This window comes from Amphibalanus amphitrite, unplaced genomic scaffold (genome assembly GCF_019059575.1).
Source record: "Amphibalanus amphitrite isolate SeventyFive unplaced genomic scaffold, NRLGWU_Aamphi_draft 002683F_arrow, whole genome shotgun sequence".
Taxonomy (NCBI): Eukaryota; Metazoa; Arthropoda; class Thecostraca; order Balanomorpha; family Balanidae; genus Amphibalanus; species Amphibalanus amphitrite.
In genome coordinates this window covers 1-20,966 of record NW_024884077.1, presented here as the reverse complement: position 1 = coordinate 20,966, position 20,966 = coordinate 1, and the positions used below count along the sequence as shown (strand labels likewise).

Sequence of the window (20,966 nt, the reverse complement as noted above, 5' to 3'; positions counted from 1 at the left end):
AAAAACTCGGGCGTAAACCCATTCCCCACGTATAAATGCATACACTGCAGTGCATACGCCATACGGTGCACAAGGCGTTACTCGTTAGTGGTTAGAGGGCCTTGGCGTTCGTGGTTGAGTCGGTTGAGTCAATGGAAATGTCCTGAACGGTGCTTCCACCTTGCGGTCAACACTGAATCAGCGGTTGGGCAGCTGAGGGCGCTGTAGTCGGGATGAGCAGGGAATGGGAAACGAGGGAGAGCCACTGGTGATGATGGCGATTACGTGCGATCATTGACATGTCAAAATGCTGCTGGTGTGCAGTGAAGCCTACTCAATGTGAAGAGGCACTTTTATACCCTATCATCCATTGACCATTGGCGAATGCAAGTGTCTCTGAGCCTACAAGCAGTAGCGGCGGAACACCTTCAATTAAGGGGGCACTGCCGACTTTTGGTCCCATTCTTTCCATGCAACGCCCATAGGGCTAATGTTAAAATGCCAAAATCAAAGGGGGGGCACGGTGCCCCGGTGCCCTCCCCGTTCCGCCGCCTATGCCTACAAGAGCGACATCTGGAGCTGGTTCCCGGACCCAAGGCCCTATATACTCCCGGCTTGCCCGGACCCGTAATAAGCCGTTGCCCAGGGATTCATGCTGATTGCTGATGTAAATGATGAAAGTGAGAATAGGTCTGAAGCCTTTACTATGCATTCACATCCATTAGGTATCCACTATGCTCCAGCACACCAATTTTGGCCATTACGCAATAACCCTCGTCCCTCGCGCTTTGATCACGTTCTGGGAACGTGACGTCCGCTATGACGAATGGACGCTACGATGCAATTTCAGCGTCTAATAGAATAAGATGCATCTATTTCAATACTTTGAGAGTCATGCAACAATCATACGAGGTCTGAAACACAAAAATATTCCCAATGCATAATATTGGGACAAAAATATAAAAACTATATTCCTTAGCTTACTAATCCCGTGGATGTGTTTCCGGGTACAATAGTGCTGTCTTTGATTTGATTTAATCTTTTGTTTTGATGCAATGGGACTTTTCACTTATTTGTTATTTGCAGGAAAATAAATTATTTTTCAAAATAAATTAGACACTAAATTAGACTATTACAGACAAAAATGAAACCAAGAACAAGCTTTCCTAAATTTTGCTATATGGTGCTCTACGGTGAATCGGTCTTTCCGGTGAGTTCCTCCGCAGGGAAGGTTGTCAGACGCCGGGTACTTTGCATTTTCAATTTAGCCGATAAGTAATCGTTGAATTGTGACACAATCGGTTCTGTTTTATAAAGTTCGACTGAACAAGTACCCGAGCACCACGAAACGTTCTCCAGGTAAGTATTCTTCGATTTATGATGTCGAATCGCACTGGCGCCTTCGCCGCGGTGGTGCGTAATTCAGTCGGTGACACACCAGGGAAATAAGCTAAAATAAGAGCGCTCTATTTATTGCTCCTGTCCCATGTTGAAGAGATACCCCTAAAAACGTGATCTTTTATCGGCCCTTACGCAGCAAGGCAGTAATTCTCAGACCGGTGGATGGTATCAATAGAAAGAGAATGCGTCAAAGATTAACATGAATTAATTAAAATAACATTAAAATGTTAATTAAGCGTGGAAATTAGTCCCAAACATAAGCTACTTATTGCTCCTACCTCGGCGACGGCGCTCCCCGCAGTCGGCGGAGAAGCTAAAATAAAAGCCACCATCCTCCTCCGTAAGTCAATTTTAGAGCGGCCGAGTGGGCCGATGCGGGGCCACCAAACTGAGGTGAGACGTGGCTAGTAATTGCAAACCGCCATAGAAATCAATATCTTAAGACGTACAATATGGAATGATTACTCTGAAACTGGAGTGAAAGCATGAGTAGATTGCAAGAAACGAAATGCATAGATTGGTTGAATTATGTACAACTACAATAGGCCCAGCTCAGATGAAGCCATTTCTATGATGTTGACATATGACATAACCCTTCCTCTCCTCACCTATGACTAAGTGCATTGGCAGTTACCGGCATAGTTTTTGAGCACGAGTGTAATTCGCAATCGGACCGCAATACATGTTGCTAGGCTGCTGCAATTACAACGAACATACGAATACTGCCTTCATTTGTAGACGTTTGTTTTTTAGGCGGTCTTTGACGTGCAAGGGGGCATACCTGTCGACAACTTGAGTTTCTCCGAATTTCAAAAACTCCCAGAATTTCAATTCCTTATGCACTGTTGTAGGTACAGCTATGTTCACAAGTTTTCGTTTCCTCCTGTTCTAAAAAGGATGATATTTGTCGATTTCGTGCGTCGCTGATAGGAGGGTGCGTTTAATAATTAGGCCCAACGCTTTCTGCATCCGCGAGTACCTTCAAAAGGGAACAACAGTTTCCATTTATTACACTATGGGACATGTGACAAAATGACCACTGGAACACGCATGAAACGGAGCTCATATTCCTAAAAATGTCTACAATCACTTCTTTTCTGACACTATTAGCAAATACCATCTCAAGTTAGGTGGTTGACAGACAGTCAATGGAGATCTGGGGAGACTGAGTGATGCCAATTCACCACTTAACTGATAATGAGGGCCGAGGGAAGAGAAACATGCAACATGCACAACTGACAACTTGACAAGTGACAAAACACTACCACTATTGCACAGTGCACAACAAATTACAGCAGCCAGCCAAAAAAATGCTTTTGGTGGCTAATTGCAAAACAAGTCACTAATAAATGTCTTAGTTGCAGCTGAACACTGCACAATAATCACACTGTTCACACATTGAGTGAGATGCCACAGGTGGTTTGAATCACACTTTGGTTCAACTGCAAATCTGAAGTGTTGTCATGAGGTTCATGCCTCCATGATCACAGCACTTTGGTTGTGGTTGGCATAACACTTGTAGTCTGCAGAGTTCCACATGAACTGCAGACACCTCATCTGGTGGTCTTCATGTTGCTCAACTTCTTCAGGAGGCAAATGTCGACCACCCAGTGGAAGCATGGTCCTGCAGAAAAGAAAGGTAATGCATAAGGTACAAACATTATCTGCTGAAACAGCTCCTTCTGTTGGCTGTTATTAAACTTTTAACATAGGTAACATAACAACATGTATTCCATGTATATTACATTTGTTGAAGTAAAATACTGCTGGCTATTTCAAAACCAGAAAATGAAATTATATTGTGGCATAATTCACCTGCTCAGCTATTGGTATCAAATAATAATTAATTTAATATTTGGCATATTCTACATAACACATTCATAGAATATTCTACTTCACGTCACAAGGACTCAATCTTTCTGTTGGGTGTTTGATTGACGCATTAACTAAGTTAGTCTTAGGTTTTATTATTGCAAAAAATTCATATTGCATTATTGTATCAAAATACTGCCAGCAATAACAAAACAAGAACATGAAATGCCAATGAGCAGGCCGCCTTTCCTTAAAATGGATTACTTTGAAAGGAATTTTAGTTTCTTTTAAGGAAAAGGAGAAATGATTATCAGGTAATTATCAGAAAATCACTCAACCAGCAAGTGGCTGGGTGGTTTCACAGCAAACATCAAGCCAAAACATATACTTACATCTATCTAACAATTGAGCCATTTGACTACTACAAGGATATGTGAGAAAAATAAGAATTCAATTATCCAATGTTGACTTCCTTGCAAAGTTTATGCCTTATTTTTATGAAAATGTGTCACTAGAATATGATACTTATCATCGAATATTATTTAAATTACGATTTATTTCGATCGGAATGCACATGGAGTCCCGCGCCATTTTCGTCGACGATGAATATGATCGTGCTTCATGAAGAGCAAATGAAGAGATAAGGGGTTTCAATGGTCTTTCAAAGCAATAATTTGATGCAAAAATTTGTAGGAAATAATATGAAGCTGGTTCAAATGGCCATCAACCATTTAAAACACCGAAAATACTCACAACTCCGTCCCGACGACCACGCAGCACCGCGCACGCGACACCACTGGCACCAACTGGCACAATGCCAAAACTGCTGTCACAGCGGAAATGTTTTTTTCTCGATTGCAATTGTGGAATTATTTATTAAACAGAAGATGATCTTTCCGAAAAACCGACTGATTTCACACACAGATGCATGGAAAATAAAAAAATCCCGGTAAGTTTATGTGTATTGTTTTGTCGATTTTGACATGCTCCTAGTTTGCAGCCATATTTCGATATGTTCTACAGGGAGTTCAGAATTATTTCAGGACCAATCTTTTCCTCATTCATTTTCCCGTCGATCATGAAATTTTTAGAGCGGAACAATTGGTTTCCAGGCGGTCCGAGCGGTTTTCGTGAGAAGGGTGCAAAAATCGGCGTCATTTTTAGAGCCTCGACACCAGCTCAACACAGGACCCTATGGGAGACGGTGAAGTAGCGGGAGCAATAAATAGAGCGCTCTAATTTTAGCTTATTTCCCTGGTGTGTCACCGACTGAATTTGATTGAACTTATTTTCGGGCAGTAATGTATAGGTTAATAAAGAATGGCGTCTCGAGAAGTGTTTCTGGTGAAATGACCTCAGAATAATTTCCTGATATCCTCCTGAGACCTGAATTAGGGATGGCTATTTTGTGAACGTCGCCTATATGTAATACACAATATTTTTTTTCAATTGTTCTCTTTCACAAACGAGCACAGAGTCACCCAATTGAGAACAGTAGCATTTGGGTGCTAAGTTGTTCGTACATTAATTACCAGGCTGCCGTTAGACACCTTAAATGCTTATTCTGGCACTCAAGGTCACCATAGTTGCACCACATTAAACTGCATGAGTTAAAAGGTAGTCAGTATTTGGTTAAGGTTTGTAGTGCTTTTACATGTTAAAGACATTTTATCTCAATATTGTATGGTCATCTTTATCAGATGCTGAATGTGTATTCTTTTCAGATCAACAAGTAAAAAGAGGACTAATATTCCAAGAAACTTCAGACACCTAAGGAACTCACTATGTAAGTATAACTTTCATATTGATTTATCTTACTGCTGTGCTAATTGCTAACTCCCTCTGGCCTCTGGCTCTGTATTTTCACTTTTTTCCTTTTTGAAAATGCTTATGATTGAATTCAGGTATAAATTTTTCAAGTTTTTATTATTTTTACATGAGGAAGGTGGAGGTGTATGTATAAGCCTTAATCGAAGGTCACAAGTTGCATGGAAAGAGTGGCAGTAATTCAAAAATACTGTTAAAAATTTGTCAATATAGGCAACAAAAAATGCATATGGAAATATTTAAAAATAAATTGTATATTTATGTCTCTAAAGGATTTTCATTTGAAAGGTAAGGGTCTCATTGTAAATTTGTCTCTTCACAGGAGAGGCTTACAAATGGGAAGAATGCTTCAAAATGTGTCACTTGAGGGGAAACTTGTCTCCATGCTGTGCAAGACAAAGTAAATAACATTTGAAACTTGTCAATGCCAGACTAACATCTTTTGTCATGTAATTACTTTTAAAAATGGTGGAACAGTAGAGATTGGAAATCAAATAGGAAATGATAGAGGAACATCATTTGTAGTATGAAAATGATTGGTGGTTGTCCTTGCTTTTCACTTGAAACAAATTATTTATCAGCCTTGAGCAAATAGTTCATTTATGGCTTTTAATGAGCAGAAAAGCACAAGAAATTTGGTATTGGAAAAGTAATGTATTGCAATTAATGGGGTTATGTCTAATTCATGTCAAGCCTTTGAAAGCATTGTTGGAGAAGTGAACTACAGTTTTCAGTCTAATGGATATGTGAAGGTAGACCAAAAATTGTTATTTCAGCTCCAGTGGATGTATTGGCATTGAACTTTTGTCATTTGCCTCCTTCCTCAAAAAAAAAAAAAAATCATGACAAGGATTGTGTTTGAATGGCTGACAATCAACGAGCTTCTCAGCACTGCTGCAGCAGTGTCATATTACCATCATTTCAATGGATGGGCGCTAAATGACCTCGCAGTCGCTGCGCCCCTAACCTCCAACAAACAAACAAACAAACAAGCAAGCATCATTTCAGTGTAAATTGCTGTCGTCGCACCTTTTAAATCCCAACCAGTGTCTCTAGCCGGGAAATGTCTCCGATCGGAGATAAGTGTTACGGACCAGACCAGAAACACCGACGTTCTTGACCACAGTGCCAGCTATGGCAGCTCCAGCTTGCTGTGGAAGTCTCTTCTTTGATGCTGTGATGGTTTAAGATTGACAGGTTTTTGGTGGCCGTATGCCAGCTCTTAGCTCCGGTTCTACAGCATCTACTGGGGGTGCCCTTTATTTCATCAAGCCCATGTGGTAGTTAATGTTTTATGTGAATCTTGGGCGCTTCGAAGACAAGAATTACGGTTCTGATAAGCCCCAGGCAATACAAGTCCGGATAGCTGTGGGCGGGCCTCCCCAGGCTGGCTCAAGAGAGCCGTTGATTGATAAAAGTAACGTACTCGCTAGCCGCAATATGAGTAGGAAAAAGCATGCAATTTTCCAACAAACACGTAGAGGATAAAGAGCAAAGTTGACAACGGAGCTTGGGAAATGTTTCCCATGTTCCTCAGCCCTGGCCAGTAGCCACAGGTGCTCAGTTACACTTAAAACACATGCAAAGAAAATCCCACAATTGCGTTGTTCGTCCGAAGTAAGTCCGTACTGCCTGTCGAATATCAAAAGCTTTATTGATGCTGTAACTACCAGTCCAATATGGTCCCTGAATGCAGAAATTATCATAAGTTACTGAAAGCAAAGACATCCAGGAGAAATCTGCATCAAGTGGTTATTGCTGATACATAATTTCTATTCAGCTTTCCACCAGTACCTAATAAGCCCTTTTATTGATGAAAATACTAGCGCAGTTATTTTTGATCCAGGAAATACGACCTCATTTTGCCTTCACACATCAAGTCCATTGAAGTTTTTTGACATACCTCGTTGGTCATCAAGAAGTATTCGGTCTACATATCCACGGGCGCAAAATGACCTTGTAGCCGGCACGCCCTAATTAAGCCCTTATGAATAAACGATCTACGTATCCCACTCACTTCATGAACCTAACTACCATCATCTGTATGCTTTTCAAATCACCCACACCCCGGCTCCACTCCACCGCCCAGCGTCGTGACCCTTACCGTCCCCGTTCTCCGGCAGGTACGGCAGCAGCTACGGCAGTTACGGCGGCGGGTTCGGCGGCGGACGGATGGGAATGAAGAGCAGCCAGCCGGGCGGCAACCTGCGCCGGCCCGACTGGTCGTCCATCAAGCTGACACCCATTCAGAAGGACTTCTACCAGCCGCTGCCCCAGGTGCAGGCCCGCAGCCAGTCTGAGATCGAGGCCTACCGCGCCAGCAAAGAGGTGACGGTGCGCGGTTCGTCCGTGCCCTCACCTATGCTGGAGTTCAGTGACTGCACCATGCCGGATTACATCCTCAGCACCATCAAGTGAGTTGACGTGGGATGGTGTCGGTTCTTGGCTGGCTCGATGCATGAGACAGATAGACATGGAGTGCGTACTGTCTAATGTACTGTCCTCTGGCCATGGTTGGGCAAGGAGTCGGTCGCGCTAGACCGGTAATCCTAATCAACCGTGGCGATAGCATATCGATCCAGTACGATCCCAGGCTGTGCAGCTATCAGACCTGATTCATGCACTGGGCACAGTCTAATCTTTACACCGTGCAGTAGTGTCACCTTCATGTTCCTGTAATTTGATAGTATTGTGAGCTAGCCAGCAAATTATCCGGTCATCTACGAGGAAGAGTCGTTTTATATGATTAAGACGTCCGTATTTTTCTTATAACCGGTTTGTGTATTTGCCTCACGCCGGCCATTTTCCCGTTTCCAGGAAGAACGGTTTCCAGAACCCAACTCCTATCCAGGCGCAGGGCTGGCCGATCGCCCTGTCCGGCCGCGACATGGTCGGTATCGCTCAGACCGGCTCCGGCAAAACTCTCGGCTACATGCTGCCTGCCATCATCCACATCAACCACCAGGACTACCTGCGTCCCGGCGACGGCCCCATCGCGCTCATCCTGGCTCCGACCCGTGAGCTGGCCCAACAGATCTCCGAGGTGGCCAACGAGTTTGGCCGCTCGTCCAAACTGAGGCATACCTGTGTGTACGGAGGTGCTCCCAAGGGCGCTCAGCTTCGGGATCTGGAGCGTGGTGTGGAGATCTGCATCGCGACGCCCGGCCGCCTGATCGATTTTCTGGAGATGGGCAAGACCAACCTGCGTCGCTGCACCTACCTGGTGCTCGACGAGGCTGACAGGATGCTGGACATGGGTTTCGAGCCGCAGATCAGGAAGATTGTGGAGCAGATCCGGCCCGACAGGCAGACGCTCATGTGGAGTGCCACCTGGCCTAAGGAGGTGAGCTCGTGGGAAAAAAAGGTTTTTATTATGACTGTTGAACATTGTTGGCGTTGTGGTATGATTTCGTCACATTGCCATGGTTGGGCAAGGAGTCGGTCGCGCTAGACCGGTAATCCTAATCAACCGTGGCGACAGCATAAGTCCCGGTAGATCCCAGGCTGAGAAGTGTTATCAGACTTGATTCATGCCCGGGACACAGCTATCAATCACAACTCAAACAATCGCTGCCAGCTGTAGCGACTTTCGTTTGTTTGACTAGCTGTCCGTTGTTTGACGCGTTAAGTCTTATCATCCTTTGAGCTCATGAATCTTGAGGTCCTTGTCTCTAACGACTTGGTCGTCACGTCCTGTGGCAGGTCCGTCGTCTAGCGGAGGAGTTCCTGACCGACTACACCCAGCTGAATGTGGGATCCCTGGACCTGTCGGCCAACCACAACATCCTGCAGATTGTCGACGTCTGTGAGAGCCACGAAAAGTTCCAGAAGTGAGTAACCACTGGGGAGTTTCAGGAAAACGCGTCTTTGGGTCATTGAGTGAAGTTCCTAGACATGCCGTCTGCTAGCGCGAATAGGTTAGGTGTCTTCAGTGTTAGCTTTCTAGTCATACGAGAGGTTAATTATTCCGAGCGCTAGGGTCACAGTCATGCGAGATGTTTTTTTTTTTCATTCCGAGCGCTAGAGTCACCGGTCGGCGACACTACCGTGGCCGGCCGGTGCTAAGTGGCTCGTAAACGACCGTCCAGCGCCGCTAGACACCCGGCGTGCCAGCCACCGCGCGCCGGGTCACCGCGGAGCGCTACAGAGTCCGTACTCTGGGCAATATACCGCCGTCCGGGCACGGGAGGGGACGCTGGGAACAGCTGGCGAGCGGTGGGGGTATCGATCGGTATCGATTAGCTGCGCTAGTCTGGCTTCTCAGGGGAGGGAGGGGCGGGAGGACGTAACGGTGGCTGATTGGTATTCTGTTTATAGAACACGCCAGCTGCCGTAATTATCCGGTTTTGCTTCTACAGTGCGTTTGATCTACGGAGTTTCGTATCCATTTCAACACGCTTGCGTAATGTTCGTAACTGCGCAGAGATTGCGTAATGTTATTGCGCTGCCAACGATAACAAGTCTGCAGGGAGGTCAGTTACCTGGTGGTAGGGTCTAGTTCTAACCCATTTCTCCCTGTCCTTCCCCAGGCTGTTCCGCCTGCTGGAAGAAATCATGGCCGAGAAGGAGAACAAGACAATCATCTTCACCGAGACGAAGCGCGGCTCTGACGAGCTGACCCGCCAGATGCGCCGCGAGGGATGGCCGGGCATGTGCATCCACGGCGACAAGTCGCAGCAGGAGCGCGACTGGGTGCTACGGGAGTTCCGTAGCGGCCGCTCGCCCATCCTCGTCGCCACTGATGTGGCCGCGCGCGGTCTGGGTGAGTGAGACGGCGGCCGGGCGACCGCCCACCAGCCGGAGCACCAGTCGTCCATCCGTCCAGCGGGAGGAGGGGACGGCCGGCGGGTCGTCCCACAGGTCGGTCAGTCAGGGAGAGGGCCAGAGAGGTCGGCGGACAACGCCGCGACCGACAGACACCGCGCACTCTGCTTCAGTCTGGGGAGGCGGCACGGAGCCGGGCACCGCCGTCGCGGGCGCCTCGGCGCCGGCGCGGCCGCGTCTCTAGTCGGGTGTGCTGCTGGGAAACGTAGGCACGCCTGGAGAGACTCATTTCAATGTCACTGGTGCCTCGAGCTCTGTAGCGCCGCCGCCGCTGTCTCTGTCGCGCTCTCCGGGGCCGGCCGGTGGCGGCGGCGGCGCCTGTTGCTGCATTCCTTGCCGTGTGCGTGTGTGTTCTGTGTGGTTGTGGTGTGGGCGGGCCGGCGGATCGGCTCGGCTCGCGCCGTAACGGGCCGCCGTGCCGCTCTCTGCGATTTGTTGCAGAGACTGGCAGCGGTAGTCGTGGAGGCGCTCTGGGCGCCCGCCGGCCCAGCACTGTCGACCCGCCGGTAGGTACCGGGCCGGCTGGACAGGCGAGCCGGGGGCGCAGCCCTCTGCAGCGCCCGTCACCGGCTGACCGGCGCCCGAGCGACCTAGCCAGCTCAGCAGATACTCCCAGCCACCGCTCTAAATTGGGCCCGCCGAGGGCGCAGAATGGCTGCGCCCCCGGCCGAAGACAGAGTGGCATTTGACGGGAGTGCAGCTGGTGGTCAAACCTCCGCGCCCGCTGGAGATCTGGGCAGACTGACCGACTGGAAGGGGAACGAGAGAAGAGGGATGGCGGAGATGGGAGAAGGAGCTGGGTCGCGGGAAGGAAGTGGAATGGGGGAAGGAATGGCATGGGGTGGAAGGGAAAATAGGGGTAGATTTTGGGTATTTGCTATTTGTTTTATAATTCTGGTGGTGGGTTTCATTGGATACTTGGTGGACGAATTGTGCACTGATTATTCTGGGAAGGCACGGGGCATTATTCGGGGAGCTGCTGCCTCTACTGGCCGCCGAGGCGGCGGTCGCGGCCGACTGTGCCGCGGCCCGCGCTGGAGGTGCGTGCAGCCGGCCACCGGCGGCCGAGCTGTCAGCCGCCGGAGCTGCGGCCTCTGTCCCGGCCGGTCGGACGCCCAGGCAGAGCGCGAGGGAGGCGGGAGAGAGCGGGCGCGCACGGCTCACGTGAGTAGCAGCGCCGGGCCGCCGCCGGCCGGTAGCAGCTCTCAGCTGGAGACCTTCCCTTGGGACCGGGACGCGCCGGCGGCGGCGGCCCGTGTGCCGGGGGCGCCGAGCGAGAGACGGTAACTGACAGCTGCGATCGTAACTATAAACTATCGTTTGGTGGTCCCCGTAACCGTCGACCGCTTCCTAACAACCCCCACCTCCCATCTACAACAACCCATCGCTAACGAACGCTCCCGTGTGCCCCAGACGTGAGCGACGTGAAATTCGTCATCAACTTCGACTACCCCAACAACTCCGAGGACTACATCCACCGGATCGGCCGCACGGGCCGCAGCAACAACAGCGGCACCGCCTACACGTTCTTCACGCCGGAGAACGCGGCCAAGGCTCGCGACCTGGTCTCTGTGCTGCGAGAGGCCAACCAGGTGGTCAACCCGAAACTGGTCGACCTGCAGAACTCGAGCCGCGCCTACGGCGGCGGACGCAGTGAGTATAGACGCGTCTTTTATAAGGCAAGGGTATATACTGCAATGGTATTCAGTTTGAGAAAATAGCTTAGTGCATGAACTTTTCGGCAAGCTGAACCGCGTTGATGTTTCATAGATTCGTTTATCTGAAATGGTAAAGTCCGATATCGATTCCGCTGCGGGCCGCTCTTCTATCTAGGTTCGTAGTAAGTTCGTGGCCCTGAATCGTGTAAAACAGATTCGTCATTCTCACGTCCGCTGAGTTCCCTAACAGCCGACGTATTCAGGAATCTGATAGCGTTCGCCTGGCTCGACCCTCGGCCCTGTGCTATCACAGCGGGGACTGGTACGGGCCTGGCTACAGTCGCTGCTACTTATCTACTTTCTACTCCTCCCCTAGCTCTTTCCCTCCTTCCCTATCTCTTTCCCTCTTCCTCTCTCCCCTTCCTCCTTCCCCCAGTTTGCCGGTAACTAACGTCCGCTCTCTCCATTTCAGGCCGCTACGGAGGCGGCGGCGGCCGTCGTTCGGGCGGAGGTTTCGGCGGCAGCCGCGGAGGCAGTCGGTGGTGAGCAGTCGCCGCTGACTAGGTCTAGCCATTAAATGTTTAATTTTCACACTCGTCATGTCTCATTTCTGACGCGCCGCTGCGTCTCGCGGTGTGCCGCTCGAGTCGTACGGACGCGCCGCACATTCCCATTAACATCTGGATGGAGATGAACGGCGGGATGGGCCGTGCGGCTGCGCCTTACTGCGTGCAGTGGGAAGGCGCCCTACGGTTCTGTCTCGCCTCGTATAGCGGTGGGAAGCCCTGTCTTGCGTCGTGTGGCGGGCAGGCGCCCCTACGGCCCTGTCCCGCCCTGTATAGCGCCGGTCGCGTCCACCCGTACGGCGCCCTCTGATCTTCAGTGGTGTATTGATGTGATGTGGCTCCAACTGAGCCAACCAGCCGGCTGACCGGCTCTCAGAAAGATGGTCCAAGTACTGTGTCTGAAGGCGCGACCACCGACCGCCGCAGACCTATAGAGATAGTAGCTGCTGTTCGCCTGTGCACCGACACCTAACGCAGGCCACTCCGTACAAGGAAATACACGTTTTAAAACGAAACTGATGCGCTATGTTTTTTGGAGTGTAGGAGGGTTGGACGGAGTTAGCGGATTGGGAATGAGTGAACTACGATGATAATTATAGGAATTCTAACCGAAAGGTAGCTGAACCACATTCACACAATAATTACGGGAAGCATTTTTCTGCAGTTTGGATGACTATAAACGTCACCGGCTCGTAACCGTTAGCTCGGTTATTCGCCAGTTTGTTCATTCGTGCTGCGGTTCTACCCAGCCGAGCTCGCTTGTGCGCTGCCGACTGGCTACGCCGGGGTGGCGATGTGGCTAGGATAACTGCGCACGTTTACCATTCTCTATCGGCCAAACCGAGACCGCAGCCGGCCCATCCCGCTCGCGTCCTTTCCCTCCAAGGTCACCGACCGGCCTATCTGGGTCAGTGTCGGAGCCGAACAACTGCGCAGTTACACCGGATGGAAGATACCAGAACCCGCGGACGAGACGACCCGTCAGTTCCGGCAGATGGCGGCTGGTGCAGGGGAGCAAATAACAGACCGTGTGCCGTCACGGGACGCGATGACTTTCGGCATGTCAGTGACAGTGGGTCATGGTTGAAAATGTAAAGAGAAGGAACATAAAATTTGCATAGCGGTTGGACGGTTGGGTAATTGGGTTTCTATTTTCTGTTATAACCTTTGATAATTTTCCGGACAACTAAGTATATTAACTGATGAAGGCGATATTTTGTTAGGGAACTAATATAAGAAGTGAACTATTGTCATCAACTGGCAACTTTCTCCAAAAATCGATCTCCGATGGTCAGCCTGTTCTGTTTGAGCCGGAACACTAGCATTACTTGCCGTGGCGTGGAACCCAGGGGCGCCGAGTGCCCTTGAGACCCTGACCTTCAGAGCCGCGCGGCGGCGCGGCGGCCGGCTCTGCCAGGGTGCTCTGCGTCCTACCCCAACGTGCGTGCTAATGGTTATAAGGCGTTATTCAGTATTCACGCGTCTCTGATTATTTCCGGGCCCTGCTTCACGGCACGTCGGTAGCCGACGCTACCAGGCATTGGTGTCAGCGGTTTCCATGGAAACGTAAGCAGCATTGGCAATTCTATTTACCCTTTCATGAAAACTGAATGCCCAACCAGAACCAATATACCACCGTGCCTAGTGTTGGGTAGCACCGTAGCGGTGTGCCGTGAAACACGACCCTGTAAGCACGGAAGGGAGAAGTGTGAACCTTGTGCCTAGGAGAAGGCAACGAGAACGTTTATGCGAAGCATCTGGCTGTTTCCCGCCTCGACACAAAGTTGTTAATACCACATTCAGTACATTTTGAAACATAGGTCATAATAATGTATATTTCGTATATTTGAACAAAAGTGTATATTCGACAGACCCCGTTCACACGCACACAATCTGTTCGCAGTTCAGCTGGGTTATGAAAGACGGTCAAACTGCGATCACTCGGTTACACACACGCCAAACGCGGATAGGGGAAAAAATGAACACGGGTTGAAGGAGCGCCGAAACAGCTAGAGAAACGAGAAACGCGGCCTAAAAGAACGCGGAGTAAAATAGCGACCGAAAGCAACGAATAAAAGATAGAGATGAGATAGAGAGAGAGAGAGAGAGAGAGAGAAAGAGAGAGAGAGAGAGAGAGAGAGAGAGAGAGAGAGAGAGAGAGAGAGAGAGAGAGAGAGAGAGGGGGAGACAGACCGAACTTAGCACGACATTGATCAAATAGGAAAGTTGTTACGACTACGGAGAAAAACGAAGCTAGGCACAGACCTTTCCAACGCTTGGCTTCACACCAGAGCCGCAACACATTTTGATACTTGGCATGCGATACACAAGGGGTCGTAACATATTGTTTAAAAAGGTCAGCGGATACATTGGTTTCGCCCCGGGAAATAGACTGCCTCTTAGGGCGAGTTGGGCGATCTAGCGCCTGTGACAATACACACGATAAGTTTAACGCGACATTCAGGTCCCAAGTCACTACTCACTACATTGAAGCACTGTTGGCGACACAATTAAATGTGGGGAATTCAACCAGCGACTGACACCTCCAAGTTAAACAAAGCAATCTTTCACGCTAGTTAACTTCTGTACTGGCGAGCAAAATGTGTCCCAAACCCAGCTCACTCTAAACGCACGTTTCGGGATCGTTGTAGCTCACCACACAAGTCGTTTTCGGGCAGACCATACGTCTGAATCAAGCGCTGTTCGAAGAGCACCTATGAACCCCTTCAGCACGAAGCAAAAAGGGCGTAGGTAGTGACATAAGCGCACAAGAGCATGCATGCATGCATGCATACAGAAAACTCTCCACGCCTGCGGAGAACAGGCGATAGAGCGAATGATATAGCGCACAAAGTGCATCATGGATTCGCCCTAGGCCCTTTTATCACTCGCAGATCCGGTAGAAAACCCACGGCTCTGGCGAACAACAGGATAGCACAGACGGCTCGAAGCAGACAGCGGAAATCCACAGTGACACTCGCATCAAATGGGAGCCCGGGATCTTGAGCTAGCGACTCGAGATCCGCACTCTTAGCAGACGAGACATTTCACATAGAACACTCATACTGTGTGTTCGATGGCAATGATTCATTTCCTAGTACATAGAAGAAAATCACAGATACAACATCGCATAATAAAATAACTAGAGCAAGACCGATATGGCAACACGGAAAAAAATAGTCCCGCATGAATTCAAAACGCATTCTGGATTACTCCCAAAGATTCTGTGAAACGCCGCATAATGAACAAACGATTTGAAAAGAGACGCAGTGCATAGTCATGGTTAAACAAGACTAAGAGTAATTTACGTAAATGAGGGTAATACTGAGGAAGGATGAAGCAGGACGTAACAGCAGATCCCGATTCTAGTGGGTACAACCGTTTTCTAAACCGTGACCAACGACAACATGTAGAATGCTGCCACTAACACGGACCGAGCGATCTTCCCTCCTGCTTCTTTTGTGTGTTCTGGCTCATTGTAAGACCTACAGACTACCTCGCTTCCAGGGAAGTGACAGACTAATATGGTATAGATAAGCTCACAGGACAGAACAAGAGGTAGAATAAATAGCAAACTCAGTCATACGGCTTGGACGACAACTCGGAACTATCCACACACAAACAAACTCCGCGCAGTTATCGGGCCCCGCATGACTCTAGCAGCTAGAATCACACTACGAGGCCTAACCATCATAGCGATTGCGAATACACAAAATTACACCGCCTAAATATCATAGACTCGATCGGACTGAACGCACGGCTCAGTTGCGCTCAGGAAGTCATCCCACCAACATTGGTCCACTCACAGCGACTCGACAAGGGGAGAGCGCTAGTGACGCCCTGTGGGCTACAATCGGGGAAGGCCCTTTCTTCATCCTCGGTTCCTTCATCGCTACAACCTCCTCCTCAGAAGCAGACAGATTTACCGTCCTAAAGATCACTTCTGAATCCGTTGTGGCACTTCCCTCGGTCTTAGATCGCTTCTCTGTCAGACCTATCCAATACTGTCCCACCAATGATTCCACTCCTGTCTGGCCTATTCAATCCAATCCGACCCAATCCAATATCCCGTCGAACATATCCCACTTCTCATCTGTGCTCCCGTACAACTCAGCCCTCCTAAATCCCACCCGACCTCCTAGTTTCAGTCCTCCCTCCCAATCAATCCTCCTCATAATCCTCCACCAGCCCATAGCTCCTGCGCCGAGTCCTCCCGCGCGGTAGGATGGCGTCCGATTCTGCCCCGGCGGTAGCTCCCGCAGAGCCCGTGGCCCTCCGCGCCCCGCCCGGCCACATGCTGACCAGCAGGCGGCGGCCGAACGAAGGCGGCGCCGCCGCCTCGCCCGGCTGACTGAAGTCGAAGTCGGCTATCTCCAGGTTGTAGCTGAGGAAGAGAGGAGGGTTGGTAATTACTCATTAGTAATTTGTATATAATAATTTGTTGGTGGTGATTTTATCAATGTTTAGCAGATTACTTTATATTAATTATGCCCCTTGGCCCTGACTAAATAGTTCCCTTACTTAATTTCTCTTTTATACATTGCAACAACTTTATGAAATAATATTTTCGGAGTTTCTTGAGTGATATAGGTATATTGAAAAATTGATAGCAAATATTTCGATACTCGTAGTGGTACCTTTTTCAGAAGAAACTCCGAAAATATTATTTCATATTCATTATAACTTGAGGAAAAGGTAACATGACTCTTAAGTCATACATTGCAACAACTTTGTTATAGTTCGTTTTTCTTAAGTTTGCCCCTCACTGTAAACGTCTTTTTGAACATAGCACGAGAATTGCTAGCTGAATTACTGAGAAAACTGGTTGGCGCACATTGATTTGACCAGATTTCACAGACGATCAATTTCATCAAATTCATTTACTTAAATATGGTGATGAAATTGACCAGTAACATGGCAGTAAGATGTATTTTTAAATAACAAAATGAGGCCGAAAATATAGAACGAGCTTTCGTCTTACGACATGTTACTGGTCAATTTCATCACCATATTTAATTATTTGATCATGGCAAAACCGACCATTCAATACATCAAAAATTCATTTACTATATTTCACAGACTCTTAGCTCGTATTTGCCAATACCTACAGCCCCACAGGGATAGACGACTTCTCAGGAATTATGTCTGAACTAATAAATAAATTGCACGGCGCTTAACATAACGTTAAATTGTTGGTGTTCAAAACTTATTTTTGAAAATATTATTCACATCTACAATACACTGTGCGCTAACCAGTTTTCTCAGTAATTCAGCTAGCAATTCTCGTGCTGTGTTCAAAAAGACGTTTACAGTGAGGGGCAAACTTAAGAAAAACGAACTATAATTGGTGCGCTTTTATCATTAGACGTCGCATTTATGGTTCATACCTAATTGATAAGCAAATCATGAGTTCAAAGTAAGTAATTTTCTTACAAATCCAAGTACCCTGCAACTCTAAGATTGGGCTTATATAACTCAATCCCTCACTATATGATATCGGATTGATTTAGTTCACCCTTTTCAGTTCTCCTAGCGCAGTCTCAATGTATACGTCTGGCCGGCCCTGTCGAACAATGTAGGCACGCGGCAGAGCCCATACTCACTCTCTGTTTGATTTGATCAGTTTGATTGATCCGAACAGGATGAAGGCGATCGCTGCCAGTGCGCAGCTCAGTGGTATGATATAGTACGATAGTTGCGGACGGCGAACCGCTGCGGAAAAAAAGAGGCAGCGGAAACATGGTCAACATAGACACTAACACAAACAAGCGCAGCTCAGTGGTATGATGTAGTACGATAGTTGCGGACGACGAACCGCTGAGAAAGAGGATACAGGGTCAATATAAACAAACACAGACACACACAAACATATAAACATACGCAGCTCTGTGGTATGATGTAGTACGATAGTTGTGGCCGTCGTACCGCTGATAAAGAGGATACCGGGTCAATGTAAACAAACACAGACACACACACAAACATATAAACACGCGCACCTCAGCGGGATGATGTAGTACGAGCACGATAGCTGCGGGTGGACCGCTGTAAACAAGAAATAACAAGGTCAGTCACATGGACACCATACACGGAGACGGACACAGGGATACAGAAACACAGACCCACATGTCACACAGGGATACAGAACAAGCGCAGTTCAGGCGGTAAGATATTTGGGATGTGCATAATTACTGTATGATAGACATTCGGTTTTATGCATACCTGACAGTCTCATGAAGATCACTTATGTGAATAAGTTCATAGGAAAAAAGGATTTACTGTGAATATGACATCAGTAGCCTTCAGTCAATTCAGTTATCCCCCTACGAAACTGAACACTAAAACGTTTGGGCTGGACTCGGAGTTAAATAGGGTATCGGGGTCTTGGGGAAGTGACATCAACTGGTTATCGTGCAGTGCACATTTCCGCTGCTTGCAAGATGCATACAGCAAAATACCATCGGAGACTGAAGATACACGATCACTGATCAATCAATGCCAGCTATGCAGTTTTACCGCGGCAAACTAACTACAATAGCGAGCGTCGTTATGTAACCTGGCAGAGCCGGGCATGGTCAATGCACCGGTCATTGTACTGGTGTATTGACCAAAAAGGACTCAGGTTGAATATTTGTCAGCTATATAGGACGTTATTCAAAAGACAAAAGAAGGAAGGGAATTTGCTGAGTGAGTGACAGAGAGAGAGAGAGAGAGAGAGAGAGAGAGGGGGGCGAGGTAGCTCTCTCTTTTTTAGTTACCTGTTTTAAGGCCGCCACACACTGGACCTCGCATGCGGGTTGCGAGTTTGCGGGTTTTGAGTTTGCGGGCATAATACTAATTCATAGAGTGATTAGACCGTTCATTTATGGTAACTTCACGAATGCAGTGAAGCCCGTACACCTTCAGAAAATTACATATAGTCGCAATACCAGCGCAACGAACCAAAATTCGATTCCAACGAAAAACCCGCAAACCTCGCAGAACTCGCAGCGAGGAAAATCGAAAATCGACTCAAAATCAACTTTTGGAATGCGATGCAAGGTGGCTCGCAAGCTAAAAACATGCGGACTCGCTTGTTAGATGGTAGTGTGGGTTATGACTCGGCTTATATTGTATTATTTGATTTTGAAGAAACCCGAAAACCCAAAAACCCGCAGCCCACAAGCGAGGTCCAGTGTAGGGCGGCCTTTAGTAGTAACCGTCACTGCAGACACACTGATACGCAAGGACACACATTCGGTAACACAACGGAGGGCCTGGTGACTACGGTTCAATGCACTTATGGCATATGAAATGGAGTACCAAAGGAGAGGGTAAACAGCGTGGATAAGAATATAATGCTACAGCCAGATACATAAACGTAAATATGGCAGGCTATTTACCCGTGTAGATAGCAATTCCCACAAACATACTGTTCGGCCCTCTATAATTTACCTGTGTAGACAGTGATGGCCACGGGCGTGACTCGCCGGCTGACGGCGTTACTCAGAACGCTGACCGCCGTATAGGTGCCGTTATCCCGCAGGTAGCGCAGAATCGGCACCGTGCAGTCGTCGGTCGGAATCGGGTTCGAACACGTCTCGTTACCTGGCGTGAGAAGACAGAACAGAGTTTAGAGAAGAATGACATTCAGAAGAGAATGGCTTTTAGAACAAAACGGTGAACAGAACGATGTCAGAACAGGCCAGTGGAGAAAAACGGCGTACAGAAAAACACACAGCAGTAGCACAATAATACAGCTAGAACGGCGTCTGAACAGCAGCGAAGCGGAAAAGTTAGCGTAACAGAGTGATGTCAGCGAGACCAAATTCCGACTACATACTAACATCCATAACAACACCTCACGGCTCACCACACGAATTCCGAAGAAGGTTATGAACAAAACAGTTACTATATAGTACCGCCTACCAAATAAACAGTGCTAAGTCTGCCAAAAAGCGAGAGATGGGTTCGAATCGGATCTCTTATTTATGTTCACAACATCTCAGGTGTCAAGCCATAGATAACAGTAGAACTACTGTTCTATGGCTACTGTAGTTCTACTGTACTGTAGTTCTACTGTAGTTCTACTGTAGTTCTACTGTAGTTCTACTGTAGTTCTACTGTAGTTCTACTGTAGTTCTACTGTACTGTAGTTCTACTGTAGTACTAACTACTCTAGTAGTTCTACTGTTATCTATGGTCAATCATAGACCTCTGTCTGATCTATGTGCCAAGAAAGCTGAACTGGTTTGACCAGACATTCGATCGCTGTTATCCCTCATCGACGAGTTGCAGACCCCTCTGTGACGTCACACACTACACAGACCCACCTGTGACGTTGTATCTGCCGGTGTAGACTTCCATGCAGTACTCCCAGGGTCCGGTGTGTTAGACCCCTTTGTGACGTCACGGACCCACCTGTGACGTTGTATCCCGGTGTAGAGAGCCACGTAGTACTCCCAGGGCCCTGTTTCACCCGTGATAGCAGCACGCTGCTTTTACACGTGTCAAATTGGGTTTCCATGGAACATCAAACAGGCCCATTGCTCCAACACTACCACAAGTGTGACGTCAGCTCGCGCAATTTGATAGCAGCGTGGTAGCAGCGTCCCGTAAACACCGCCCAGGCCCATTGCTGTTAGAGCTGATCCTCATGACGCACACAGACCCACTGTGACGTTGTATCTGCCACGCAGTACTCCCAGGGCCCAGTGCCGTTACAGCTGGACCAATGACGTCAAACCACCTGTGACGTTGTATCTGCCGGGTAGACGCCACGCAGTACTCCCAGGGCCGGCGTTTACCAGCTGGCCCCCTTGTGACGTCAGAAAACACCTGTGCCGTTGTATCTGCCGGTGAGACGGACACGACAGTACTCAAGGGGCCCGGTACCGTTACAGCTGGCCCCCTTGTGACGTCA

At 48.3% G+C, this 20,966-nt stretch overlaps 2 protein-coding genes across 4 annotated transcripts; one reads left to right on the top strand and one right to left on the bottom strand.

Annotated features, from left to right (window-relative positions):
• Positions 1-1,152: 1,152 nt before the first annotated feature.
• LOC122377260 (probable ATP-dependent RNA helicase DDX17) lies at positions 1,153-12,586 on the top strand. Of its 3 annotated transcripts, XR_006255827.1 has the most exons (9): positions 1,153-1,338; positions 4,917-4,978; positions 7,143-7,433; positions 7,837-8,362; positions 8,722-8,849; positions 9,549-9,781; positions 10,285-10,349; positions 11,257-11,496; positions 11,974-12,586. XR_006255827.1 is itself a non-coding variant. In XM_043357219.1 (8 exons), coding segments are annotated over exons 2-8 (1,494 nt in total). In that variant the 5' UTR covers positions 1,156-1,338; positions 4,917-4,976; the 3' UTR covers positions 12,048-12,586. The 3 variants fall into 3 exon arrangements, 1 of the variants encoding a protein (XP_043213154.1); XM_043357219.1 differs by lacking the exon at positions 10,285-10,349 and having other exon boundaries at positions 1,156-1,338; XR_006255826.1 differs by having other exon boundaries at positions 1,171-1,338; positions 10,285-11,496.
• A 1,297-nt stretch (positions 12,587-13,883) lies between these two features.
• On the bottom strand, positions 13,884-20,425 carry LOC122377261. The gene is made up of 4 exons (XM_043357220.1): positions 20,377-20,425; positions 19,499-19,651; positions 17,671-17,779; positions 13,884-16,451 (listed from the first exon to the last, which is right to left on the bottom strand). Exons 1-4 carry the CDS (start codon positions 20,408-20,410, stop codon positions 16,229-16,231), a joined length of 519 nt encoding a protein of 172 aa, XP_043213155.1. The 5' UTR covers positions 20,411-20,425; the 3' UTR covers positions 13,884-16,228.
• Positions 20,426-20,966: the final 541 nt, after the last annotated feature.